At 48.2% G+C, this 27869-nt stretch overlaps 1 protein-coding gene and 1 pseudogene across 7 annotated transcripts in view; both read left to right on the top strand.

Moving 5' to 3' along the window:
* P2RY6 (pyrimidinergic receptor P2Y6) overlaps positions 1-27512 on the top strand; it is a 38239-nt gene extending 10727 nt beyond the window's left edge. For 3 of the 7 annotated variants that reach the window (XM_036220163.1, XM_036220162.1, XM_016161557.2), the window contains 2 exons: positions 24216-24304; positions 24950-27512. In XM_036220163.1, coding sequence (XP_036076056.1) covers positions 24984-25970 — 987 coding nt within the window. In that variant the 5' untranslated portion in view covers positions 24216-24304; positions 24950-24983 and the 3' untranslated portion in view covers positions 25971-27512. Of the gene's footprint in view, positions 1-7741; positions 9259-21202; positions 21669-24215; positions 24305-24801; positions 24848-24949 lie in introns of those variants that run through there. The other 4 variants (XM_036220161.1, XM_016161558.2, XM_016161556.2 and 1 more) reach the window with 4 other exon arrangements.
* Positions 6317-6435, top strand: LOC118603463 (annotated as a pseudogene).
* Positions 27513-27869: the final 357 nt, after the last annotated feature.

Genomic DNA, 27869 nt, shown 5'->3' with positions numbered 1-27869 from the left:
ATGACCCAGTCTGCAGGGCTGGCAGCTTGCCTGGCTCCTCTGTGCAGCCCACTTGCCACCTGCTTTTCCCTCCAAGGCTCTTCACTGGCTGCTCTCACATCAATGTCCCATTGACTCTGCAACATCCTAGCACCCCACCCCAGAGATGCTCTTATTATTCCCATTTACAAGCAGGGAAATGATGGCTCAGTGAGTGGAAATGGCTTTCCCAGAGTTACCTAGCCAACTGGTGGCAGTGCTGGGGTTAACGCCAAAAACTTTTTTCTTAGCTGTTGTGGCCTACCTGTTAGGCATGTGCTAGCTGACTGGCTGAATGAATAAATGAATGAAAGAACAAATGAACAAATCACAAGATCAATAATGAGCTAAAAGATAAGGTTAAGTGATATTAATTATGGTTATCATTTATTAAGCACCTATGTGCTCAGTGCTTCATATAAAAGCAAATGAAGCCAAAATTATTGTTATCCCCATTTTGCAGTTGAAGAGGCTGAGGTGAGAGAAGTTAAAGCATCTTGTCCAGTGCAGGACTTAGGTTTCTAATTTGTCCCCTCTAGAGGAGGAGTGAGTGGGCAGAGCCTGGCAACAACTGCCCATTGCAGGCCAGTCAAAACTCTCAGGAAGCTGTGTCTACAGGGCCCTCCCCAGTGACACTTCGCCCCCACCCCTCCTGTCTTGGGGCCATTTCCCCATTTTTCTCTGAAATGGGTTTCTATTTCAGTCTAAGATGGGGATCTGCTGGCCCAGCTCTTACTCTTCCTCTGACAATTGGCATGTCTAGTAAGGGCCAGTGCCCTGGCCTGAACATGTGGAGGTATCCTCTTGTTCCTTTGACCCAAGGCCATCTCTGTCATTAACAGCTCCCATGACAGGACATGCCTGCTCCAGATGCAGTTGTGGGTCTGTGGAGATTGCCAAGGAACCCAGGGATGAGTTGATCCAGCCCTCTGCCTAGAGATCTCATGGGCTGGGTGGGCTAAGTCTGTAGTAGTTGGAGCAGAGCCTGGCATCCTGACTCAAAATGCAGAGCTTGTTTTCATGGCCTGGGACAGAGCTAGGCTGTCCTGTAGCCCCAGGAGAGAGCTGACCTCTAGGAGTCAGATCTCAGTTCAGAGTGAAGGATGACACTGTCTCTGTCATTCCAGTGAGATGGGAACTAGCCATTCAGGTCAGCCTGAAGTTCCCTGAGTGCCTTCTGTTGGGGATGCAGTGGAGGGAACACACTGCACGAAGAAAAGAAATCAGATGTTGAAACCAGAGCTGGGTTTGAATCCAGGTGCCAGCATTTGCTGGCAAGTTATTTAACTTCTCGAAACCTCAATTTCCCCATTTATAAAATATGACCTAAAAAGGTCACGGAGTGGATAAAATAAGAAAAGGCACATAAAATTACTTGTAGGCTCTTAGAAAGTTTTAGTTCACTTCCCTCCTAACTTTGGAGAGCCCTTCATCTGAGAAAGGAGATATTCCTTTAGGCAGCAGGTAAACTGATGGTTGAGGCAAGAGACAAAACTTGAAAGATGTTAAAACAAACCCTATAGACTCACCAACACTTGACATTATGGTGCGCAGACTGGTTTTTCGTGTCACAAAGGGGAAATAGAAGCACAGAGAGGCTGATGTTTGAGGCAGCTTGAAAAGCCTCTGTTATAAAAATGTCCTTGAATCAAGAGAATAATAGATTAAAATCTAAGCAGTTCCCAGCTTAAGTCTCCTAACCAAATGGGAAAACTCTCTGTCAGACTTCCAGAATCATTAGTGAGATTCACTGAGAACCTATTTTGTGCCAGGCCCACACCATGGTTTTATTATAGATTTATCTTTACAATAACAGCAACAACCATGAAAGGTTAATACTGTAACCCATGTTTAATAAGCAGGGAAACTAAGACTCAGAGCATTACATAACTTGCTCTAAGTCATACAGCTAACTGAAGTAGAGAGAAGATTCAAAACCAGGACTGTCTGGTCCTGAAATCCATGACTTCCCTACTCCATGGGGTACTTGTTCCATAAAAGATGTCAGGCCTCAGATCAGAAATACATAAAATTAAGTGGGAAAATATAAATGACAACCAAAAAAAAAAAAGGAACAATTAGGAAAATGCAAATCAAAATTATAAATGATACCACTTTATACCTATTTAGGATGGTTGTAATGAAAAAGACAGACAATAACAAGTATTGACAAGACTGTGGAGAAATTGGAACTCTCATACATTGCTGGTGGGAATGTAAAATAGTGCAACAACTTTGGAAAACAGTTTTTCAGTTCCTCAACCAATTAAATATAGAGCTACCATATGACCCAGCATATACCCCTCAAAATTGAAAACATACATCCACACAAAAGCTTGTACACAAATGTTCATAGCAGTGTTATCCATCACAAAAAAAAAAAAAAAAACGGAAACAACCCAAATATCCATAGATTGATGACTGGATAACCAAAATACGGCATATTCATACAATGGAATATATTATTCAGCCATAAAATGAAATTCTGATCCATGTTACAACATGGATGAACCTTGAAAACATTACACTAAGTGAAATAAGCCAGAAATAAAGTGGCACATATAATTCCATTTATATAAAATTTCCAAAATAGGCAAATCCACAAATACAGAAAGTAGATAAGTAGTTTCTACAGGAGAAAAGGAGAAAAGAATGAGGAGTAACTGCTAATGGGCACAGGGCTTCTTTGTGGTGGTGAAAATATTCTGAAATTAGTGGTGATGCTTGTATAGTCTTGTGAATATACTAAAACACACTGAACTGTACACTTTGAATTTTACAGTAGTTGAATTACATCTTAATTAAAAAAAATACAGGAGCAAGAACATACGAGTTACATAGAAGGTTGAGACTAACTTCAACCTTAAGGTGGGAGACCATGGACATCAACTCTGAGCTTCCTGGCAGCTGAAACAAAAAGGGAGAAGCAAGAGTAGGAAGGTGCCAGCTCCTTAGGGAAACCAACTCTTCTGGGGCCTTCGATCTAGAGAGCAAGATTCCCCCAAGTCTGCGCTGGCTGGCTATCATGCTGAATTGTCAAAAACACAAATGTCCTATATCCTCTGCCTGAGATTCTGACATAAGCAGTATCTAGAACTGTGAGGGGTCTGTGATTTTACCACACTTGCAAGTTAGCCTGCTACAGTTCATGGATGCTGGCAGAAGACATAAGACTCCTAGTTAGAGAGACAAAGAATTTTGTTCCTCACAGCAATAGTAGCAGGAAGGATATCAGTATTAGCAACAGTTCCTTAAGACCTAATTCCCATGTGGCAATGCAAAGAAGGCCAAACAATACCTGCACATGCAATGGATTGTATTATGAGGAAGGAACCTGGACATTGGGCAACTGGAATCTTTTATAATGGTCAGTAAGCCTGCCTGACCTTTGCCTTGGAGGAAGACATTGCCTTTGTTAGACTAGACAATCAACAAACCTACCTTTTGCTCCAGAGAGAGGCACTATCACTATCCTCTAAGGCTATTTGCTATGCAACATCCTTGAAAAGATGGTCTGGAATAAGGGCAGTTTGTTTCCGCTCAAGGGATGCAGAAATCTGAGAGACCCATGGAAAATTGTCTCCTGACATGTAGATGTAATTTAGGTCAGGGTTGTTTGTGTTTGTATGTTTTTACTGTAGTAAAATATAACATCATAAAATTTACCATTTTAATCCTTTGTATGGTGGTATGATATATGTAACATAAAATAAGTGGTTATAACTCACAACACATCTGACACTGAATGTGTGGTGTTTTTACCTGACTCCAACCAATTCTGACACCAATGCTGAGCCCATAGGTTAAGGGCTCAGTCCCATAAGACTGCCCCCCTAATTCAGATGTCAGTTGCAAATCCTGGGCCTTCTGTACTTTTGACAAACCAGCTATGTATTGGGAGCTCTCACAATCCCCTCCTTAGGTTCAGCAATTTGCTAGAGCGGCTCACAGAACTCAGGAAAGCACTTTATTTTCTCCTACTGGATTATTATAAACAATACTACTGAAGAAGAGTCAAATGGAAAGGGCAAGGTATGGGGCAAGGGCTGTGGAGCGGAGCTTCCGCGCCCTCTCTGGGTACACCACCTCCCAGCACTTCCATGCGTTCACCTACCCAGATGCTCTCTGAACCCTGATGTTTAGGGTTTTTAATGGAGGTTTCGTTTTGTAGGCATGATTGATTAAATCATTGTCCATTGGTGAATGAACTCAAACTCCAAGCCCTCTCCCTCCCTAGAGATTATTGGGTGAAGCTGAAAGTTCCAAGACCAAATGAAGATTTGGTCTTTCTGGCAACCAGCCCCATCCTGAAGTTATCTAGGGACCTGCCAAGAGTCAGATCATCAGAACAAAAAATGCTTGTATCACTCAGGAAATTCCAAGGGATTTAGGAGCTTGTGTCAAGACCAGAGGCAAATACAAATTGTATATATCTTATTACACATAAAAGTTATCATTTTAACCCTTTTTTCTTTTTTCCCCAGCTTTATTGAAATATAATAGACAATTAGTTGCTCATATTTACATTGTACAATTTGATAAGTTTTTTTTCAATTATAGTTGGCATACAATAATATATTAGTTTCAGTTGTACAGCATAATGATTAGAGCTTAAGTGACCTCCCCACTAAACTTAGTACCCCTCTTCCCTCTTACACGTGTTTTACAACATGGTTGACTGTTCTCCTTATGCTACACTTTATATCTCCATGACTATTTTGTAACTATCCATTTGTATTTCTTAATCCCTTCTCCCTTTTTCACCATCCTCCCAAACCCTCTCCTTCTAGTACCCCTCAAAATATTCTCTATATCTATGAGTTTGTTTCCATTTTTGTTGTTATCGTTGTTTATTTTGTTCTTTAGACTCTGCACGTGTGTGAAATTACGTGATATTTGTCTTTACCTGACTTACTTCATTTAGCGCAATACCCTCTAGGTCCATCAAGGCAATATCTTTTTCCATCCCCTTCCTTTTAGTCTATGTGTGTTGTTTAATCTGAAATGAGTCTCTTGTAGGGAGCATCTGTGGAGGTCTTGTTTTCTTATCTATCCAACCACTCTATTATTTGGTTAGAGCACTTAATTCTTTTTCATTTGAAGTAGTCTTTGGTGGATATGTAGTTATTACCATTCTTTATTCGTGATTTTTCATACATGTTTTTTCATCTTAAAGAAGTCTCTCCAATATTTCATGTAATACTGCCTTGGTGTTGATAAATTCCTTTAGCTTATTTTTTGTCTGGGAAGCTCTTTATCTGTCCTTCAACTCTGATATGATAGCTTTGCTGGATAAAGTAATCTTGGTTGTAGATCCTGGGTTTTCATCACGATGAATATTTTGTGCTAAGCCCTTCTGTCCTGCAAAGTTTCTTTTGAGAAATCAGCTGTCAGTCTTATGGGTACTCCCTTATAGGTAACTAATTGCTTTTCTCTTGCCGCTTTTAAGATTCTCTCTTTGTATTTAACCTTTGGCATTTTAATGATGATGTGTCTTGGTGTGAGCCTCTTTGGGTTCCTCTTTCTTAGGAACCTCTGAGCTTCCTGGGTTGTATGTCTATTTTCCTCACCAGATTAGGGAAGTTTCCCATCATTATTTCTTCAAACAGCTCTTCAACTTCTTGTTCTCCCTCTCTTCCTTTAGGCACCCCTATTACATCAATGTTTTTACATTCAAATTGTCCCAAAGACTCCTTGAATTATTGTTATATTCTTGGCTTCTTTTTTCTTGCCATTCTGATTGGGTGGCCTGGGCTTCCCTATCCTCCGTATTGGTGGTTCAATATTCTTCTTCATCCACTCTGTTGATTCCCTCTAATATACCCTTCATCTCAGATAATGTGTTCTTCCTTTCTAGCTGGTTTCTTTTTATAATTTCCGTTTCCATTTTTATGGGTTTTTTTTTCTCTTTGTTAAAGTTCTCACTGAGTTTACCTACCCTTCTCCTAAGTTCATTGAGCATCTTTATAACTAGTGACTTGAACTCTGTGTCTGTGAGACTGCCTGACACCATTATTCCTAGATCTCTGTTCTGTTCACTCATGTGGTTTCTGCATTTTTGTCTTCTCATTTTGGTTGCCTTTCTGTGTCCGTTTCTATGTACTAAGCGGAGCTCCTAAGTCTCCCGGTCTTATTAGCATGGCTTTGTGTAGTAGGTGTCCAGAGGCACAGTCCTGAGAGGGGTTCGACTGCAGGCCAATTTTAGCCCAAGTCTGTGTCCCTCCAGGGCCACCTGTTAAGATTCAGCAAGCAATCCACAGATGCTGTGCTTATAGTTGCCTCAAGAAACCATACCAGAGTCTATGGCCATGCCACCCTGAAACTGACTGATCTCTTCTGATCTCGGAAACTAAGCAGGGTCTGGCCTGGTTAGTACTTGGATGAGAGACCGCCTAGGAATACCAGGTGCTGTAGGCATATTAAAAAAAGGAAGGAAGAAGGAAGGAAGGGAGGGAGGGAAGGAGGGAGGGAGGGAGGGAGAGAGAGAGAGAGAGAGAGAGAGAGAGAGAGAGAGAGAGAGAGAGAGAGAGAGAGAGAGAGAGAAAAGAAAGGAAAGAAACCACTCTGGCATTTCTGTCCAGGAGAAAGCCTCACCTCTGGCCCTCCCTCTAAGTCCCTGTAAGTCCTTGGTGCCCCTACGAGCAGTCCACCCTGCACCGGTGCTCAGAGCAAGCAAATCCGTTACTACAAAAGTCTGGTCACAGACTCAGTCCCTTTAAGAGGCATCAGCAGCTGCCAGCTACTGCCTGTCAAATGCAGCTGCCACAGCCTCTGTTCCACTTAGCCGCCTGGAATGAGCAGCCTCGTGACCTTTCCCTGTCCTACCTCCTCCATTGCAGAATGATTTCTTATTTCTCTCCCTAGTTGTAGGGTGTGTTCATCTAGACCCCCAGGCAACTCTGCATGCTGTTTGCTCCATGATTCTGTCACAACTTCAATGTGGTTGCGAGAGCAGATGAACAAAGCCTCTGTCATCTACACCATTTTGACTTCTCTCTCATTTTAACCCTTTTGGATGTATAATTCAGTGGTATTAAGTATATTCACATTGTTGTGAAACCATCACCACTATCCATCTCCAGAACTTTTTTATCATCCCAAACTGAAGCATTATACCCATTCAACAACTCCCCATTTCTCCCTCCCTCAGCCCCAGATAACTACTATTCTACTTTCTGTCTCCATGAATTTGACTATTTTAGGTACTTCATATAAGTGGAATCATACAGTGTTTATCCTTTTGCATTTTGCTTATTTCGCTTAGCATGTTTTCAAGGTTCATTCATGGTGTAGCATGTGTCAGAATTTCCTTGCTCCATAAGGCTACATAATATTCCAGTGTGTGGATATACCAACATTTGTTTAACCATCATTCTGTTGATGGACAGTTAGGTTGTTTCTACCTTTTGGCTATTGTGAATAATGTTGCTATGGACATTGGTGTTTAAACATCTGTTCGAGTTCCTACTTTCAATTCTTTTCACCTAGAAGTGAAATTTCTGGATCTTAGGTAATTCCATGTTTATTTTTTAAAGGAACTGCCATGCTTTTTTTCACAGGAGCGGTACCATTTTACATTCCTACTAGCAATGAACAGGGTTCCAATTTCTCCACATCCTCTCCAACATTTGTTATATCCTGGTTTGTTTGGGTTTTTTTCATTCATTTGTTTTGCTTTTATTTTATTTTTTTCTATCAAATATAAGGTGATATCTCATTGTGGTTTTGATTTGCATTTTCCTAATGATTAGTGACTTTGAGCATCTTTCATGTGCTTATTGGCCATGGATATCTTCTTTGAAGAAATGTCTATTCAAGCCTTTTGCCAATATTCGAATCAAGCTGTTTTTATTGCTGTGGTTGTTGAGTTGTAGCAGTTCTTTATGTATTCTGGATGTTAATTCCTTATCAGATATACTTTCAAATATTTTCCCCAATTCTGTGGGTTGTATTTTCATACTGTTTATAATGCCCTTCAGTACACAAAAGTTTTTTAATTTCAATGAATTCTAATTTATCTATTTTTCCAATTGTCGTCATATTGGTGTCGTATTGGTCAGGACTGTTTTGATTGCAAGTGATAAACGCAAGTAGCTTGAGCAAAACAAGTATTAGTTCATGTATTAGTCCAAATTAAACCTAGTTTGGACGTGACTAGATCCAGCGGTTACAACGATGTCATCAACACTTTCTCTTTTTGTATCCTTTCTCCTGACTTCCTATATTCTCACCAGGCTTCCAGAGCCCTCAAAGATAATAATCTTGGAGGAAAAGGGAGAGAACCTTTCATGCTGGTTGCACCAAAATTCTTGAGGGCAAGCCTTACCCAGTTTCCCCTGAACCAACCGCTGGTAAGGGGCCTGGATGGATACTCTGATTGATCAGCTCTGCGTCAGGTACCCACCTTGAATGAACAAGATTACAAAGGAATGGGGGAGGGGTGCTCCACAGCAAGAGATACTTGACAGACACACCTTTCTCCCCAGGAGAAGTCCAGGAATCTGATGGGCAGCCAGGGTTATGAGGTTCTCCTTGAATGGACATTCCTGATCTCAGATTTCCCATGGTGGGGGGCGGAGGGGCACTGGAAGAAGTAGAGGGACTCCTTTTAGTTGGTTTCTAAAGACTTCCTGGAAGAGGCAACATTTGTGGAGTCTTGTGACTGGTGGGAGGGTGACCCCAGAGCAAGCTGGGTCCCAGGAAGATTGGGTAGAGCAATAAAGGGAATTGATTTCCCTGCCACCTGAGAGCCTCTCTACCCCAGCCCTAGTGTACTGTAGGAGCTAAGAATGTGGACTCTGGAACCAGACGACCTGCGTTCATAGCCCAGTAGCCATTCATTCTACCTGTGCCACCTCAGGCAAGTCGGTTAACTGCTCTGTGCCTTGGTGTAAAATGAAGGTAATACTAGTACTGTTTCACAGGGATTAAATGTAATGTACATCTGGCATGCAGTGAGGTTTAATAATTGCATCATTATTATTTTTAATCTGGACTTCTTTTCCAACCACATTTACTGGTGCACTGGCAGCTCCTGTGTTCACCATCCTTCCAGGTGCCTCATCCAGCCTCCGTTCTTGCTATTCCTTCTCCCTGAAATGCCTTTGCTTCCATGTATACTTGACCATTTCATTGCTGCCTTCTCCACGGAATCTTCTCTGCCTGCGAAGCCAGCTCTCTGGCCTGGGCCGCCTTGGGACTCTGAAGCACTGACATCTGCCTTGAATTAGGGACCTCCAGGTACAAGTCTCTGGTTTATACTAAGCTTCTGAGGGCAGGGCCTGAGTCTCTTCTGTCACTGAGTTCATAGTGGAAGTCTTCCAACTGCAGATGTGGGGAGAGGGCTGTCTAGGGGTGGAAACAGCGCTGACCAGGGAGCAAAGGAGAACATAGCTGGTCCTAGGAACTGAAAGTAGCTGGTCCTCAGGACCCTGCAGGTCACCCGCGAGAGGCGGGAGGGAGTGCTGAGAACAGAGAGATTAGCAGGGCCAGGGTTTGCCTTGACCCTCAAGCACTAGGAAACCATAAAATGCTTAGTCAGAAAATTGATGAGGTCAGAATTTTGCTGAGCAAAGATTCCCTCCGGCTGCGGAAACGGAATGGATTGGCCAGGGAGGTGGAAGAGAGAGAGCATGAGGTGGCTGCACTAGGTTGAGGCAGGAAAAATAGGGTGGGAAAAGTAGCCAGGTTGACAGATATAAGAATAGAGACCAAACAGGGCTTGTTGATCAATTTAAAGGTCGGGCGGTGGGGGGGGCGGGGGGTGGGGGCTCAGTTTTCCCATCAGGGAAATGGCAATGAGCAGGCCTGCCTCACTGGCCTCTCCAGGGGACTTCAAGATAACAGGCACCTGGCACTGATCACTTTAAAACAGGAACCATATCTTCCATGTAGTCCTGTATGCTACCCTCAGCCCATCCAAATCCCAAGCAAGGTCCAGGTCAAGTACAAGACAAGACATTGACCAAGGACCAAAGCCAGGCTTCCTCACCAACCCCATCCTGGCTGAGCTGTGCTGTTGGGACATCTAACTCCCTTGAGCAGAATAAGGCCCGAACCATTCTGCCAGAGAAGGGACCAGCCCAGACCCACAGTTTCCTGGAACAGATGATACATGGTTTCTTCCTGTTTTGTCCTCCTCAGCCAAACCTTGCAGAGACGCAGGCTGATTTGGAAGGGAAGTGCACCCTGGGAACAGTGCTGAGCACAAGGGCCAGGCCAGGGCTGGGGCTGTAGGAATCCCACCCTATCACTAGCTGGATGTCCTCAGGAATCACGAATCCAGCTGCCCAGCGACAGGGCTGGGACTATAGCCCAAGTATACTGTCTTTCACACCTGACACCAATAGGTCAAGATTGCTGTTTATCCCAGGAGCCTAGTGCCCCTCTTCTCTGAGCTTCAATTTTCTCAGCTGCAAACTGGATGTGGAGAAGAAGAGAACTCTGGAAGTTCTAAGGGCTCCCCTCCCCAGTCAGAGAGGAGAGGGCCTGCATGGGCCTGGCAGCTGGAGCAAGTCATTCTTCTGGACTCCTCCAAGTCCCCATCTACCAAAGCCATACCCTTGCTTCCCCAAGAGAGGATTCTGACTGGAGCAGCAGGCTTGGAAAAGAGGTCCGGGGCAGGAGGCCCCCATAGGTGTACTACAGGGCTATAGGCCATCCTCTTACCTTCTCTGGGCCCTGGATTCTCCTCTGTGACCTGAGGACTGGAGTAGGACCCCTCTGAGAACCATCTCCCCCTGATCTGCCTTTCTAGCATTCTGGCTATCAGGGCTGTACAGGGGTGTAAAGAAGAGGGAGAGGAGGCTGCTGTGAACCTGGCATTCGAGGCCCCTTAATTTGACCCAACCCCCAGCCGGCACTAGAAACTCCCTGTTCCAAAGCCAGGGCCCCACTTCAGACCCTATTATCTCTGACCTGGACTCCGACCACATCTAATCTGTTCTCCATGCAGCAGCACATGGGATCTCCTAAGTCTGAAATTTGACCACACCTCTGCCTTGCTTTACAAACTATTGAGGGCTTCTCAGCTGGCACCCGCAATGCAGATGCCAGCTTTGGAGGCTCGCATTTGACCTAATGGGACCTGGCTCTGATGACCTCTCAGCCTGAGCACCTGCAACCATAAACACTTGCAGATACCCCATGTCCTCACATCTCCAACAGATCTCCCCTTCCTTGTCCATACTTGTCTACAAAAGGATCACCTCCTCCAGGGAGCCTTCCTTGATAGCCCAGGCGAGGAGAGAGGCCTCCTCTGTCTTCCCAGAGACTCCTTCATCTGTCCTTCCATCAGCTGAGGCTCCTCAAGAACAGGGACCAGAGCCCAGTGAAGTCCCTGCATACTGTGAAGCTTCCTAAAAATGCATGTCAAATGAATGAATAAGTGAATGAGTAGATAAGCAAAGGCCATAAATGAGGCCATTTTTCATGGATTTAGCTGGTCTGTAATATAATTATTAGTGATAATAGAAGCCCTACTGAGTGAATATCTGCTTTCACCAGATACTGAGTCGGGTGTTCTAGATCCATTACTTCATTTGAGCATGAACAGTGCTGTGAGGCAGGTATTATTATCTCTGTTTTATAATTAAGGACAGAGGCTCAGTGAGCTAAAATCACTGCTCATAAGCTGCAGAGCCAGGGTGGAAACCAGGTCTGCCAAGTGCCAAGCTCTGCAGAGGGGATGGTTGAGGGGTGCAGATGCCAGGAATGGACATTTGAATCCAACTGACCTGGACTGAGGCACCCAGGGGTAGGCATTGGTTGGGAATGTATGGGACTGCATGGGAGGATTAGAATTACTGATGGGGTTTAAAGAACTCTGAGTTTTCCGGGGAGGTTGAAGTAGAGACCCCCTTCTAGAATGGAACTTCATAGTTTATATGACCAGAGGTGATGCCAGGGGGTAACTTAGAGAACTTTGTACCTCCCCACCTTCACTTGCTCCATGATTGATAGCCCTTCCTATTCTGTGACACAGACAATTGTTGCTTTCTCAAGCAGATGTCATGAGCTATGCAAGGTATCAGCCTCTCCTCTATCCCCTCCAGATCCCCGAGTCCCCACCTAAACAGAGGTGCCACCGTCCACCCTGAGTTCCACCCATGCTCCCATCAGAGTCTAGGCTCCTTCCTGGAAGACTTGTAGCAGCCTGGAGGTGGGGAGGTATCAAACAGAAGTCACCCAGCAGTGGCCTGTTTTTCCCCCAAAGTCTGTTATGTCAAGCCACTTCTGAAATTTCCTGGTGATGGAACTCAGACAGACACTCGTTCCCACAGTCTCATCTTGCCAGCCTCACCTAGAAACATGAAGTGCCCACTGTTCTTTAAGTTGTGCCCAAAGGCTCCCTGCTCTGCCCTGACCTGGGCTCAACTGCAGAGATATCAGAAATGTGGCAGGAAGGGAGGAAGTAAAGGCAGAGCCATGAGAACTCTTCCAGAAGCTTGACTGTGAAGGGAGGAAGAAGCAAGGCTGGAGAGGCACATAGGTAGGGTCAAGGAAGAGCTTTGATTAGGATAGGAGAGGGAAGGATGGAGAGGGCTGTGGGAGGAGAGGAAGGAGCCAGGAGAGCAGGGTCAGTACAGGAGGAGGTGGTCTGAGGCCCAGGAGGGCCGCAGAAGAATGAGGAGAATGGGGAGCAGCCATGGATTTATTTAGGTGGCCAGGAAGTCGAAGAAGGCCCCTCTGCAAGGGTTCTCTTTACTGTGAAGGAGGAGTTGAGGGCTGTTGGGGTTGAGGGTATAGGGCTGACCAGAAAGATGGGGCAAAGGCTTAGAAGAGAAGGGAAGAAAGCAAAAAGTTCTCAAATCCAGCCAAGTGCTGATTTCATTTGTGGGGCCTCAGGGTCCTCAGCTAAGTTGCACCCTCCAGCCACGCTCAGCTCCACAGTGCAGGACAGAGCAGTCTGACAGTGCCAAGAGTGAGGGATAGGAATGGACTGGCTGTATTCACAGGAATCTTGAGTTCTGCAGTAGAAGTCCAGGCTAGCAGGAGAAGGGAGGGAAGCTAGAAAGGTCTGGCCCAGGGTTTTCAGGACGGCTCCAAATCAGAGGCCCTGGTGCAGAGGGAGTGATGGTGTGCAGGCTGGAAGACTGAGAGGCTCTGGGAAAACAGGGTGGAGCAGAGCCAGTGTAGGGATGGGGTAGGGGGAAGAAGATATGGGATAGAGGTAAGAGTGTCAGGAAGACCTCAGACAGGGCTGGGCCAGGTCATGTCTGGTTCACGCTTCTCAGCTGGTACTATTCACAGCCTGAATCTCACATACATAGAGCCAGCCCCTTTGGGGTCTCTGTCAGCCCCCAGTCAACAATAAAAATACTTACTGTAACATACATACTGTAAGTACAAACTATAGCTTGTGATACAAACACAGTCTCAAGCCAAGTCCCCTTTGCCCCTAGTCAGACCTCCGCTCCTAAGTCCTCTCCTTGCAGACATTCTTGAGCCACCGCTAGAAATTCATTCATTCATTCAACACATTTTTATTGAGTATTTACTACATGCCAGGCACTGGAGATACAGTAGCAAATAAAGCATGAAACCCCCTCTGCTGGTGGAGTTTATGTTCTGGTGGAGAGAGATGAACAATAAGCAAAAAATTAAATAATATGTTAAAAAATGACAAATGCTAAGGAGGAAAATACAGCCGAGGAGGAGAGTAGGGACCACATGTGTGCAGAGCGGGAGGCTGCAGTTTTAGGTAGAGTGGTGCGGAAGGGCCTCATCAAGAAGGTGTCACCTGAGTGAGCGCCTAAAGCAGATGAGATCCGTCCTGTGTTCTTCGTTCTCTCTGCACTTGCACCAGTGCATCTTCAGCAGGAACCACCTGTGTCACCATTGACCTCTCACATGACACTCCAAGCCAGGCAGTTGACTGCCTTTGATTTCCTCCTCCCCAGCTCCCTCAGATACCTACAAAGTGCTGCTCCTTCCACACTAGGATGGCCACAAATGGGGACCCAGTCTCATATGGCTAACATTTGAGGGTGAGAATTTGGGGTTTGGTGGAAGGCAGTTCAGTTGATTGAAAGACTGTGGACTGACAGGTGGCCTTGGCAAGGTACTAAGCTTTTGGATGCCTCGGCTTCCTCCTCCCAAATGGTAAGAAGAGACCATGGCTCCCTCCCTTTACCACCATGCCCCACAGGACCAGGCAGGGAATGAGACAGGACAGAGGCAGAGGGTTTTGTTCTTGGGTTTAGAAATGGTTATGGCCCCCTGGCTTCATACCTTGTTTATGGGCTCCAACACTGGGTTCCCTGGTCCTGAACTAGAATTGCCCAATGGAAATAAAGAATAACTTACGAGTAGTCTTAGGACAGTCTCTATAGGGTGTCCTGGGGCTTGGAGGCAGCCAGCTCTGTGACCTAAGTGAGGTGTTCTCTGAGGCTTCCTCCACACTGAAACTATGTGTGAGAGCTGAGGACAAAGCTGCCTAACTCTGGGGCTTCAGTGTCTGTGTGAAACACTCAGGTAGTGTTGGTGATCAGTCCTTCCTGAGGGTCAGAGGCTGGGAGACCCAAGAGGTCTCAGAGGTGCTCCTCCTACATTCATTACCTTCATTCCCTTTGGCAAGTCTTCTCTGTCATCAGCCAAGGTAAAGATTTTTTAAAATTTTATTCAGTCAGGCAGCACCAAGGACAGAGCCATGTGGCTTATCTTTACCGACTGGGTTCATTCATTCAGCCATTTCCCAGTACCTCTTGGGAGCTGAAACCTGTGTTGGCCTCTGCGGCCCCAAAGACAAAGCAGACTTTGTTCCCAATTCCTAACAAAGTTAAAGAAGGGAGGAAGTCTGGCTAATGTTGACTCTGGGCTAGTCCTTTCGGCCATATCTCTCAGCCCCCATTTCTTTGTCCTATCTCAGGCCACTGTGTTCCTAAGAGCTAGGATGCCATGGTGGATTTACTGGGCACTTTGAACAAGTTCCTAATCTCTCTGGCCTCCATTTTCCTGGAGGAAAATAGCACCTCTCTTCCTGACCACAGACTTTACCATTACTCAGATCTGCATCCTAGTCCTAGCTCACCACTGACTCACCATGTCACCTTGGGCAAGCCACCAGCCTTTTCTAAGCCTGCTTCCTCATCTATCAATGGCGAGAATACAACCCGCTACACAGGGCTGTTGTAAAAGTAAATGAGAACCTGCATGAAAAGCATTTAGCACAGTGGCTGGTACCTGCTGAGTAGCCAAGAAACTGTAGCAGTGAAGTAGGGAAATAGGAAAATAAAGCTCAGGGAGGTGAAGTGACCTCTCCAGGGTCACACAAATAGAAGACGAATCTAGAACTGGAGCACAGGTTTCCAGCTTTCCAGTTTCCTGTCCAGGATCTACTGAGATAACACAGTGGTTACTCTGGGTGCTGATGGAAGAAGGGCTCTCCTCCTGGGAAATGAATTGGAGGGCTTCCCTAGCTGCCCCCATGGAGATAGAGCTTGACTGGACAATCCCTCAGTCCCCACTTGCCCCTCTGCTGGTGGCCTCCAGGTACACATTTGGTTCCAGCCTCCTCTGCAGGTATGTTAGGGTTCCAGGGCCAAAGCTGTGAACATGGGCTGTGGAGAGAGGAGAGGGAAGCATAGAGGTGCAGGTCCATAGGCAGGACTCCTGATTTCAAGGGACAGAATCCTAAGTCAAATGGACTAAGGCAAAAGGGAATTTATCAGCTCATGTCACCAAAAAGTTCAGTGGAAGGTAAAGCTTTACGCATAGCTGGAAGCAGGCGCTCGGTGGTGCTCCCTTCTCTCAACTCTGCCATCCCTTGGCTTTACTGTGGATCGTCTCCTCCCTGGTGGTAGCACCTGCACTGCCCAGGCACAGTTCTCCTGGCTCCAGCAGCTCCAGGGTCACTTTCTACCAGTTTTGCAAACCCAGTGGAAAAAAAACTCTCCTTCCCAATGTTCCAGAAAAGCTCTAGAATTGACTCCGAGGCACCCAGCGAAGGTCGCTCGTCTACCCCTGAGCCTGTTATGGGGCCTGCCAATCTCACTCTTCTCTCATTGACAGGCCAAGGTCTCAGGCTCACCACTCCCAGATCCTTGAGACTCCAGGAGAGGAAGGAGGGGTTCAGCCAAAGGAAAAACAGGAGGTGGGGCCATCATCATGAGAAGGGGTCTGGGAATGGGTGGGAAGAAACTATAGGGGAGCAGAACAATGACTGCTGGGGGCAGGCCAGACTTGCTGGAGCTCTGGAGCTCGGCCATCTCTTCTCAGTGGACTGGAGCTTGTTTATCTGAGAGGATGGGCGGGTCCCAAAGACACCAAGAGAGGCTCTTGGCCAACTACACTCCTTGCAGCTAAACGACAGTTCTTATCTTTCTTTTTCTCTCTTTTTCTGTCTGTAGGGAGGGAGGGGAGGTGAGTTTTTCGATGAGGAAGAATTCCGGACCTTCCTTAATTCAGTCTTTGAAGTCTGTGTTGCTTTATTCTCTTCTTTCTTATTCTTTCTTTCTTTATTTGAGTATTGTCGTGCTTCTCTCTCTGCCTTCCTTCCTTCCTTCCTTCCTTCCTTCCTTCCCAGGACCAGCCATGTATTATTAGGTATTTATTAGGATGTGAAAGGATTCAACGGTGCTGGGCAGAAGTCATGGCATGAATGCAGAGTGTGCCCTTCACTGGTACTTGTGTCCCACTCATGCTCGAGTCCTTTGTAAAAACAACAGTAGTTGAAAAACACATAAGCTTTTCACCATAGAAACCCCAGCGATGCTCCCTTTCTTCACATTGATATACTTGTTGTAATACCGGTACTAACCTCTTTGAAACACTCCAGCGAAGCCTTTAGGAGTGAAATCCCACATCAGTATCAGCTTGGCAGCTCCCCTATTTTGACATCTATGAGTTTCTTCTCCCTCAATGGCGTGACTGACGCCATCTTGGAGGCCAGGGTATCCACTCCGACTAGCCACGCGACGACTCTGGTTCTTTCTTGAAAAGAGATCCAAGTGGCACACCTCCACAGAGAGGTTCTCAAAATGGGACATCCTAGGGGTCCAGGCAAGGAACAGAGACCTTCCTATACCAGCTAAGGAAAGAGGGCTTATCGGAAGGTTTCTGGATCTCCCAGAGCCCTGGGAAGGATAAGAGGTGCTACAGGCATGGACTTGGGAAGCCGGGCGCATGGACTCTCCCTCTGCCATCACCACTGCCTTCTGGGCCCTGTGGTCTCTCTCGCAGTTCTCAGCCCCAAAACTGCCTGTGACCTCTCAGCCCTGCACCCATTAGGGTCACTATGGTCTCTGACCGCTTCATCTCATTCCCAAGAGAGAACCTGTTGCTAACTTGCCAAACCTGTTTCCTCATCTGCAAAGTGAACATGGTAACTATGAAGAGTAAATGAGATATGGCGTATAAAGCATCTTTGCACAGTGCTTGGTGCACAGCCAGTGCCCAATAAAAACATCTGTCCAGATTCCGGTGGGGATGATGTGAGCTCACTGATGGGCAGCTGGACTCGGGAGATGCAAGTTCCCTTTTTGCTCAGCCTGTGGAAGCTGGAGAGAAACTGAAAGGAGCAGCCTCAACCTCCAAATTCCCCAAAACTGCAGCTTCCCCTTCCTTGCACTCAAAATGGTTGTTTCGGTTCTAGCTTTAATTCCTGTCGAGCAGGAGGTGAGAAGGGGAAGTGAGAAAGAGAAAAGAAAGCAGGTGTCCTGCCCTCCCTGTGCCCTCCTTCTGCCAGGTTTGCCTGCTTTTATGGCCAGCCTGGTACCACAAGTGAAACCAAAACTCCTCCAAAAAGGGTTGGCTCTGCCCCCTGCCCATTGTCCCCTGGGGGCCAGAGGCAGCCAGGCTCTGTGGCCCAGAGGTAGGCCAGATTGGGGATAGGAAGTAGTACCTAGGGGCATATATCAGATGTTGGTGTAACAAAGCACATCTCCCAGGGAGCTTTCTCAAAGTGGAATTTTGTGGCCTGGGAGAGAAGGAGTGATCTCCCTGTTGTGGGAAGTATGCAAGCAAGGGTCAGACAGACAAGCTCTGTCAAAGAGCCTTCAGGGAGACTCCTTTGAGTTGTTGGAGACAACTCTGGCTCAGATGCTCTTAAGGCCTCTCTGACCCTGAGGGTCCAGAACTCAGAGCCCTGACATTGGCTCCTGAGTAGCCAAGCAGTGGCATCAGGAACCTGGCCCCAGGCTGGCCTGAGGTGGGCTCCAGGGGTCTTTCTTGCCCTAGGTTGGCTGCTGCTCAGATCAGGGATGGGTTGGTGACAGGAGAACATAATGACTCTGTCAGGTAGGCACTATGCCTAGCCCTGTTTATCAGGTGGCAATTCAGGCTCAGAGAGGGTAGGTTCTCGTTCTGGTCACACAGCAAGTTGGTGATGGATCCCAGCCTGTCTGACTCCTCAAGGGAAGGAAACTGGGTCTTGACCCGTATTATCCTGTGCCCTTGCTGCTAAACTCATAGGCTAGGGGCTGGGCAAGGGGGATTCCAGATCTTGTTTCCCAGCAGGCAGGCCAAAGTTGGGAGACCTCTTCCCACATCCAGCCTGGTCTGGGCTGGTTCCTGGCTGGCTGGCAGGCTGTGACTCAGGCTTCCAGCTCCTGCTTCTGGCCGTCAGACCTCCTCATCCCTTCCAGATATGAGGGCCTTGGAGTGGGGGTAGGGGAGGGGAGAGGCTGCCAAGTCATCAAAGGGTATCCTTAGACCATAGGATCCAAGCAGCCCAAAGATCTTCAACCCTTGTCAGTTCTTCCTGGCATTTAAACTGAATTACTTCCGCTGCAGGCATAAATTGACTCCATGTGTTGATGCCTGAATTTTAAAAAAGTTGTCCCCTCTGCTGGATGAGGGACTTCATTGTTTCTGCCAATGGTATACCTGGAGGGGAAATGGGTGGTGGATACCTGGTGTCAGAGTGACACTCCCAGGGCCTCTACCTCAGACAGACAGGCTCAGCACTGGCCCTGTCATTCTGCTGATGTCCCCAGTGGCGCCTGAGAGTCATATTGACCGTGTGAGGGTCTGAGAACAGGGCTTGAGTTTATCTGGTAATGAGAAGTAGAGAAAGGCTGGAGACTGGCTCAAGAGGAAAGGAGGCTGGGAACCTGGTCCTGAGGTTGTTCTGTGCCAACCCCAAAGGGGAGGCCCCTGCTGTGTGCAGACCTGCCACCCAGCCCAAGACCACTTGTCTAAAGGTGAGGCCGGCCGTCCTGGGCAGTCTGCTGGCGCCATCTCATGGCCATAGGCCCTCAGCGCAGGGAAGGCATTCCCCTGGGAGTCCCCTGGACTTTGGGGGAACATTGGAAAAAGCGCTGTAGAGTCAGAAAGACCCTGTTAAAGTGCCACCTGGCTGGGACATCTTGGGAACCTCACTGGCCCTTCTTCAATCTTAGTTTCTTCATCTGTAAAATGGAAAGAAGAGTCCTCCACCCCATCTACCTAGAGCTACAGATAGACTGTGGTGAGTTGAGGGAGCCCAACGTGGGGGAATTTAGGCTGGGCCTAGAATTGGCTATTCCATTAACAAGTGTTTATTGAGTACCTACTGTGTGCCAGGGCACCTCACATACATGGTGTCATTGAATTCTTAAACCAGCCTATGTGGTAGATACCAATAATCATTCTCATTTCACAGATGAGAAAACTACAGGAAGGATAAGTAAGGATTATTCAGAGAAAGTGGGGGAAAGCATCCTAGGCAGAGAAAACAGCTTCTATATAAGCTTAGAGGCTAGAAAGCCAGGTGGGGAAGGCTGAGGCTGGGCTCAGGAGCAGGGCAGTAGCATCTGGGTTCTGGTCTTCCATCTGGCCCCCTCTCTGCACAACGCATCCCATGCTCTAGGCACAGTATTTATTTTTCATTTCTCATACAGAGTAGGCCCATTCCCTACCTCTACGCCTTCTACCCTAGATGTTCTCTTCAATCTTCAGAGTCCAAGTCCCCTTGACCCTTTAAGGCCCAGCAATAGACATGTCTTCTACAGGAGCCCATCCAGATCACCCTTCCCAGGTGTACCTATGAGCCCTAACACCTGGGCTCTTCCTCCTGAGCCCAACCCAGCTGACAGGAACTGAAACCCAAACCCAGGATGACACCCTCAGGAAGCCCTCACAGTTGCTTCTATTCTTGAGACACACAGTGACCCACCTTGGTGGGGGTGACCAGAGGAGGAAGATTGGCTACCGGACTGAAGACCAGTAGCCTCCTTGCCCTTCATGGGCCCAGCACAGCTCAAATCAGACCGAGAAGTCCACACTCATAACTGGTACAAGCGACTTCCTATCACTGACTTGAATATGCAGTAGGTGCCCAATCCATGCACAATTGGTGAAGTGTTTACCAGCTGTTTAAACTTGAATTTTCTCAGTTTGGTTTAAACTTTTGGCCCCAACTTGGTTGCTCAATCCCCTTGCCTATAAAATAGGTTTGTGAGTGAGGTCAGTGCTTACACCTTGCAGGGTAAAAAGGGCCCTGCCTCCCTTTAGTAGTCCTTCCTCACAACCTACTCGTGGCCAGTGTCACCACATTCTATTAAGGAGGCTCAGAGAGAGGAAGGGGCTTGTCCAGAGTCACACGGTGAGTAAGGGCCAAGTGGAACAAGAACCTGGGCCTCAAACTCCCAAGGCAGTGTTCTTTACCTGAACCACCCTGTCCTTCCTCCCCTAGTTGCCTCAGCTGCTCCAAATCTAAGCCCACCTCCTCCAGGTCACCCTCCTGAGTGCTCCCTCTACCACAGGAGCCGACTTCTTTGAGACAATGAGGTGTGGAGCCACATCCCCTCCTCTGGTTGTTCTAATAGCTCTTGAGTCCTGGTCTGGTGGCGAGGAGAGGTGAGAGGAGGACTTAGCACAGGCAGGGAGAACTCATGTGAGTCGTTAGGGCATCACCTCCAGCCCCACAACTGACACCCAGCACTCCCCCGTGAGCTCTGGGCCTGCAGTGGGGAAGGGGCCAGTGAATGCTAAATGGGGGAATACGGAGGTATCTGATGGCATATAGTCAGTGCTCAGTGAATGCTGTAGAGAAAAGGAAGACCGAAGAAGGACAGGAGAGAGTGGCTAAATAAGTAAGTGCATAAGTAGATTGCCACATAGAGGGATGGGCATGTCTGTGGATGAGATATTGGATGAATTGAGAAAGGAGAGGTGGATGAAGGAGTGGGTGACTGGGAAGATGGCTCTGGGTGTGTTACAGCTGAAGAAGGAACCAGAAACAATTTAATCACCAACCTGCCGGTTTTACAGATGAGAAAACATAGCGGGCTGGGGAGAAAGGAAACTGCTGGGTTCGTGGCACTGATAAGCAGCCTCTGGTCCCCCCACTCTCCTTTGTCTACCGCCTCGTCACCCTCTTTCCTCTGCTGGGGTCAGGGAGGGTTCTGGGAAGGAGACCGTTTCTCCGCCTCCTTACTCCTCTAGGCCCAGTTTCCGCCAGAGCTTGGTGTTCGGGGTGTTAGGGAGGGGGTGGTTCCCCATGGGGGCTATTTCAGTCAGAGACGTCCCTGCCAGGAAACAGAGGAAGCTGCCCGCCCTGTCGGGGGTGTTGAAGACTGGACTGAGGGCAGGACAGAGGGAGCCTCATGTCTGGCTTCTCCCTTCTACACCCTTGGGGCCACCAAGGCACTTCGGGGACAAGAGGCACTTCGGGGACAGGAGGCTGCATGTGAGTTTTGGTGTGTCTCCTGACCACAGACCAGTGTGAGGTGAGTCTGGGGCTGGATGCAAGGGACTATGACATTGGGTAGGCAGGCTGGGCTTATGCTGACCTAGAGGAGGTCCACGGGGTTGGGGAACATAGCGGAAGTTACTCTACCCAGATGGGGCATCAGAAAAGGAAGAAGCAAGATTGAATCTGGAGCTTGATGGGCACTTGGAGTTTTGATGAGCAAAGATAGGTTAAACGGCACTTTGTGTGAAGCAGACAGTAAAGATGAGGAGGCAGGAGAGGAAGTCTGGATCTCTGGCTGTGAGTGGCTGTGTGGCAGTCTCGATATCTTGCGAACACTGCGACAAGAGAGAAAGGGACAGGTAGGTTGGAGGGACCTGAGGTACTTCAGATGAGGCTAGAGGCTCTGCAGGAGTGTGACTATCAGAGCAGAGGTTTGAGCTTTTCCCTAGAGGACAGAGCGATGCAGGGAAGGAGGTAACGGAAAGCCCCCCACTGTGGGCAGAGTAGCTGTAGCCCAAGAAGAGGCTAGAGTCTGAACTGGTCCAGGGCTTGGGGCCCAAGAATAGATGACGGATTGTGAGAGCTAGAGGGAGCTAATGGCATCTGCTGCCCAGTGGCAGGGGCCAAGCAAGCCCTTCCTCAGAACCAACTCCTGCCAAGAACTGGAAGAGTAACTCCTAAGTCCTCAGAGGGCAGAACGGATGTTCTCAGGGTGATAGCCATGCCTGCCTTTTCTGGAGCAGACCTGAAGGTTTGCCTTGGATCCCCTCGTGTAGCCCTGCTTCCTTCCAAGTGTACCCATCTCACCAGGGAATGGGGAGCAGAAAATGACTGGAGTCTCCAGTCACCTAAGGTAGAGCACTATCTCTGGGGTGGTGTCTGAAGGCGACAGGCCTCCCAAAGGAGGGTTCAGGGGCACAGCATAGTGCCTTCCACCAGTTTCCTCCTCATCATGACCCTCTGCCCCATCAGACTGCTCTCCTCTTAGGCCCTGCTTGCTCCACCTTCCGCCTCACCTGGGGACTCCCTAGGGGGCTTCGCACCCCAGTCTACCACAGAAACCCTCCTCAATCATTAGGGTCTTGCTCCAACCTTCATCCTCCTTTGAAAAGTCTCTTCCATCCTCTGGCTTGCACTGGTCTACCCCCTCAGACAAGCAGATGTATATGTCTAGGTATAGGTATATGTGTATATATGTATTTCTATATCTGTATCTATCTACCTACATCTATATCTATATACCGTGCCTTCATGCATCCATAGTAATTAAATGCCTGGCATGCGAAAACCAGAGAATGAATTCATGAAGGAAAGAATGGCCTGAAGAAATGAATGAAGACCTGAATGAATGAACTTTCTCTTGCCTGTACTAATCTTGGCTTCCTGATTACAATGGTGGGACTGCTGCGCTTCCTCCTTGGCTTCCCCCTTGTGCCTAACTAGTCAACTGAGCACCCAGCACTCCGAACTCATGGACTGAAGCCCCACAAAGAATCTTTGGTAACTAGAGGTGATATGAGGTGTGGGACACAGACTAGAGAATCCACACATCATCATTTTGCAGTTGCCCAGAATCTGGGTAAAATGTCTTCATTAAAATCGAATTTTAAGTTGAAAATATTAGTGTGGGGAGTTATGTTTCCTTTAATATAACTTTTACAGATCTCATAACTTAACTTAGCTAGTATATTCACATTAAAAACAGCTAACACTTGCCCTTTGTCAGGCACTGACTGATCCTCACAACAGCCCTATGAAGCAGGTGCTATATTACCCCATATTATGGATGGGAAAACAGAGGCACAAAGGTTCAGTGATGAACCTAAGGCCACATAGCTCATGTGTGGCAGAGCAAGGATTTAAACCTGGACATTTGGACCAGAGCCCATACACTCGGCCTCAATCCTTTATCACCTTCTGAGTGCATATTTTTTCTGGGCCTTAGTTTCTCCTACCTGTAAAATAGGGCGGGGGAGGATTTGACTCACTATATCGATGGCTTTGCCTTACTGGTCTGCTGGATTTAAGTGGTGAGTTCTCCCTAGATGCCAGTAAATGTGGAAATGCCAAGTGGGAGGTGGGCATCAAGCAGTCAAACTTACAACATCAGGGGACCCTTTAAGGCATTTGTGCCACTGCCTTCCCACAAAACCCAGCCTGATACATTTTACTGATGAGGACACAGGCCCAGAAAAGGCAAGTGACATGCCCTGGGTTGAACAGCATGGAAGAAGGGGAGCAAGGATTTGAACCAGGCCTACCTGGTTCTCTGAAGCTGGGCTTGTAACCTCTACGCTCCATGTCCATGGGCTACATTAAGTTCCCTCTGAGTCATGCAGTTGGGCTCATGCTCTGGCTCTGGCTCTAACTCACTAAGATTGAGCAGTCATCACCCCTCACTGTCTGGATTTCTCTCCCTATAAAGTAAGCTGTTGACCCCCTCAGTGATTTGCCTTCAGGGAAGCTGTTTTCACTCTGGCCACCAGGGAGCGCTTCGGTGGCTCTGCTAGACCAGTTGTAGCCTCAAGTCATCTAGAAGGCTTAGGGAACTTCTGAATCACCCCCTTCCCTCAATTTACAGATAAGAAAACTGCAAGCAAAAGAAGAACCATGATTTTGAAAAGTGGAGTCCAGGCGGAGGAGATGGGCGCTGTCCTTGGTGAGCTCACGGTGTGTGGACATTTTGTTCATGTCGTTTAATTGATTACGGGGCCCTCTCTACCCTGGGACCCCAGGCTGGGCTCTAGACACAGAGAAGCACTAGACCTAGCCCTTCGCACAAGGTTCCTGGTCTGTGGGGGAGAGACAGACAGACTGGCCAGCCATGACTACAATCTCCAAACACCAGGGAGCCCAGGGAAGCCCTACATAGCATGATTTAGTGCCTCTAACATCATGACATCCTGAGAGGTGGGTGCATTATTCCCATATTTTTCAGATGGAAAAACCAAGACTCAGAAAAGGTTTACCACTAGCCCAAGATCGCATAGCTACTGAGTAGCAGAGTTGGTGGTCAAACCAAAGTCCATCAATCTCCATTTACAGAAGAGAAATGTGACTAAGGTTTTGAAGGATAAAAAGAAGTTCACCAGGAAGACTGGTAGAACATGATATTATAGGGAAAAAAAAGTAAATTGCATTTCTTCCAAGCTTGATCTTTATTGTAGTCCAGGTTTCCTTGAAGCGAGAGCTATGTGGGTCCTCCATGGCATGGTGAGTATCAGGGATAGCTTAGGTGGGGAGCTCTAGAGGGGCAGGGGCCTACCGGGTGGTTAGTGAGTGTGGTCACTGACAGGTTGTGTGTTGCTTCCCCAGCCTCTCCAGATGTAGGAAGCCTGTTCAGGCAGCCATGGAGTGGTACAATGACACAAACCAGGCTCTGGGCTCACCACCCACCACCTGTGTCTACCGAGAAAACTTCAAGCAACTGCTACTGCCACCTGTGTACTCAGTGGTTCTGGCGGCTGGCCTACCACTGAATGTCTGTGTCATTGCCCAGATTTGCACATCTCGCCGGGCCCTGACCCGCACCGCCGTGTACACCCTGAACCTAGCCCTGGCTGACCTGCTGTATGCCTGCTCCCTGCCCCTGCTCATCTACAACTATGCCCAAGGTGACCACTGGCCCTTTGGCGACCTCACCTGCCGCCTGATCCGCTTCCTCTTCTATGCCAACCTACACGGCAGCATCCTTTTCCTCACCTGCATCAGCTTCCAGCGCTACCTGGGCATCTGCCACCCTCTGGCCCCCTGGCACAAGCGTGGGGGCCGCCGGGCTGCCTGGCTAGTGTGTGGGACTGTGTGGCTGGCTGTGACAACTCAATGCCTACCCACGGCCTTCTTCGCTGCCACAGGCATCCAGCGTAACCGTACCGTCTGCTACGACCTGAGCCCACCTGCCCTGGCCACCCGCTACTTGCCCTATGGCATGGCCCTCACGGTCATTGGCTTCCTGCTGCCCTTTGCTGCCCTCCTGGCCTGTTACTGCCGTCTGGCCCGCCGTCTGTGCCGCCAGGATGGCCCAGCAGGACCTGTGGCCCAGGAGCGGCGTAGCAAGGCAGCCCGCATGGCAGTGGTGGTGGCAGCTGCCTTTGCCATCAGCTTCCTACCTTTCCACATCACCAAGACAGCTTACCTGGCAGTGCGCTCTACACCCGGTGTCCCCTGCCCCATGTTAGAGACCTTTGCAGCCGCCTATAAAGGCACACGGCCCTTTGCCAGTGCCAATAGTGTGCTGGATCCCATCCTCTTCTACTTCACCCAGAAGAAGTTCCGCCAGCGGCCACATGAGCTGCTACAGAAACTCACAGCCAAATGGCAGCGGCAGGGTCGCTGATTCCACCAGGGCAGGACACGTGGGGCCTGGACAGCCATAGTGTTCACCACTGCAGCTAATGTACCAGAAGCCCCAGCAACTCAAACCATGCAGAGAATTAGAGCTTAGCTCAGCTAGGCATGGAGTGAGGTCCCTCACAGACCTCAAAATCTCAGCAACAATATTTATTGAGCCCTTTTACTGGATCAGGTCCTGTGGGCACAGAGACAGACAAGCCTGAGCCTGGCTCTCCGGAAGGTCCCAGTCAGCCATGGAGAATTGGGGAAGCTATGTTAAGCTGCTCACAAAAATATAGTGTGACATGTATTGTAATTGAGGAGCATGCTGCATGCTTTGGAGTCACTGAAAAAGGAGTGAGGAAAGACGGGAGGGGGAAATGAGACCTTCTGGGAAGAGGCATTTGAGCTGGTTTTTGAAGGATGAATATGAGCTCTCCGAGTGTAATGTTCCATTGATTCAGCAAACCTTTACTGACACCTTGTGTTTAGGCCTGGTCTGGTCTGGGGACCCAGAAGAACCAGCCCTAGACCTGCTCCATACAGGCTCCCAACTACTGGAGATACTGATAATGATGTCAAGGTTGTGACAGAGGGAAGTATAGCTTGGGGGGAAGGGGTGCCCAGAGGATCCTCATGAACCAGTCCAAGGAGTCAGGAAAGAGCTCTCTGAGGGTGGGGCATCCAAACCAGATACTGAAGGTTGAGTAGGAGCTCCGCAAACAGAAGTGGGGAGCATCTTAGTGCAGCCCGGGCCAGCTGTATGCTAAGCTCTGCCTGTGGGGCAGATGGGCAGAAAGCTGGGGTAGAGGGCATGTGGCCTCCTATGTATGAAAGCCTCAAAACAAGAGCTGTCCCATGGCCACTCTCCAAACAATGGCAGGAGTGTGCCAGGAGCTCCAAGCTGTGGAGGAAGGAATCAGAGAGTGCCTCTTAGCAGAGGTAGGGAAGAATCCAGAAAACAGAAAGGCAGAGGCAGCTCCTGGTGGAAAGCTCTATGCGCACAAAACCCAGAGGCGGAGATGCACTGAGCCTGGCCATAAAGCAACAGTGAGTTTCAACTAAGCTCAGGGAGTTGCGGGTGTGAGGAAGAGGGTGGCAAGAAAAGGAGCTGGGTGGGACCAGAACATTAAATGCCAAGAAGAGCCCCAGACTTCACTTTTCCTTTGCCCACCTCTTCAAATGTGCCTCTTTCAGGGTCGAGGTGTCCTCGATATCTGGGACACCTCCACCAGGACTCCTACATGAGGAGAAATAGCCCTTCAACATTGCTTCATTCTAAAAGGAGAAATCAGTAGCTTGAGGAGACTCAGGGCCATCCCAGGAGGTTAAAACATGCAGGTCCCATGGTCACGAGCCTGCCAACCAGTCTCAAGACAGACTACTCCCACTGGGTTCCTCTCCTGCCCTCTCAGCTCCATCATTCTGGCCTGCAGGTACTAGGAAGGCTACCTGGAGGCCATCTCATATGGAGGTATCTCAAACACAGACCTGAGCCTTAAAAAGTCTTGGAAAGGCATCTTTACTGAAGGTCCCTAGGAGGCAGCAAAGGGGAATCATACCAGGGAAGGCTCTCCCAAGTTCTCCTCACCTGCACACCTCTCCTTTCAGCCGCACCTCTGCAGGTCCCCATCATACCTGCTTTTTCCTTATCTCTTCTCCCCACCACACCTCCTCCCCTCTAACTTCTCCCTCAGGCCTTATTCCCTCCTCCCAAATCTCAGTTTTCCTTCTGTGGAAAAATCTGGCCTGTCCTTGGCTGCTGGTATACCACAGACTTTGTACATGATAGAACCAACATAGCAAGAAGAGTCTTCCTTTTTAGAAGGTAGCTGAGGAAGAGGCAAGGGCAGAGAGACAAGGCAAGGAGGGGGAGGACTGTATAACTGATTCAATATTTTCC

The sequence above is a fragment of the Rousettus aegyptiacus genome, unplaced genomic scaffold (assembly GCF_014176215.1).
Source record: "Rousettus aegyptiacus isolate mRouAeg1 unplaced genomic scaffold, mRouAeg1.p scaffold_m13_p_5, whole genome shotgun sequence".
In the NCBI taxonomy this organism is placed as follows: Eukaryota; Metazoa; Chordata; class Mammalia; order Chiroptera; family Pteropodidae; genus Rousettus; species Rousettus aegyptiacus.
The sequence above is the reverse complement of the archived record's forward strand: the minus strand, read 5'-3'. Positions and strand labels throughout refer to the sequence as shown.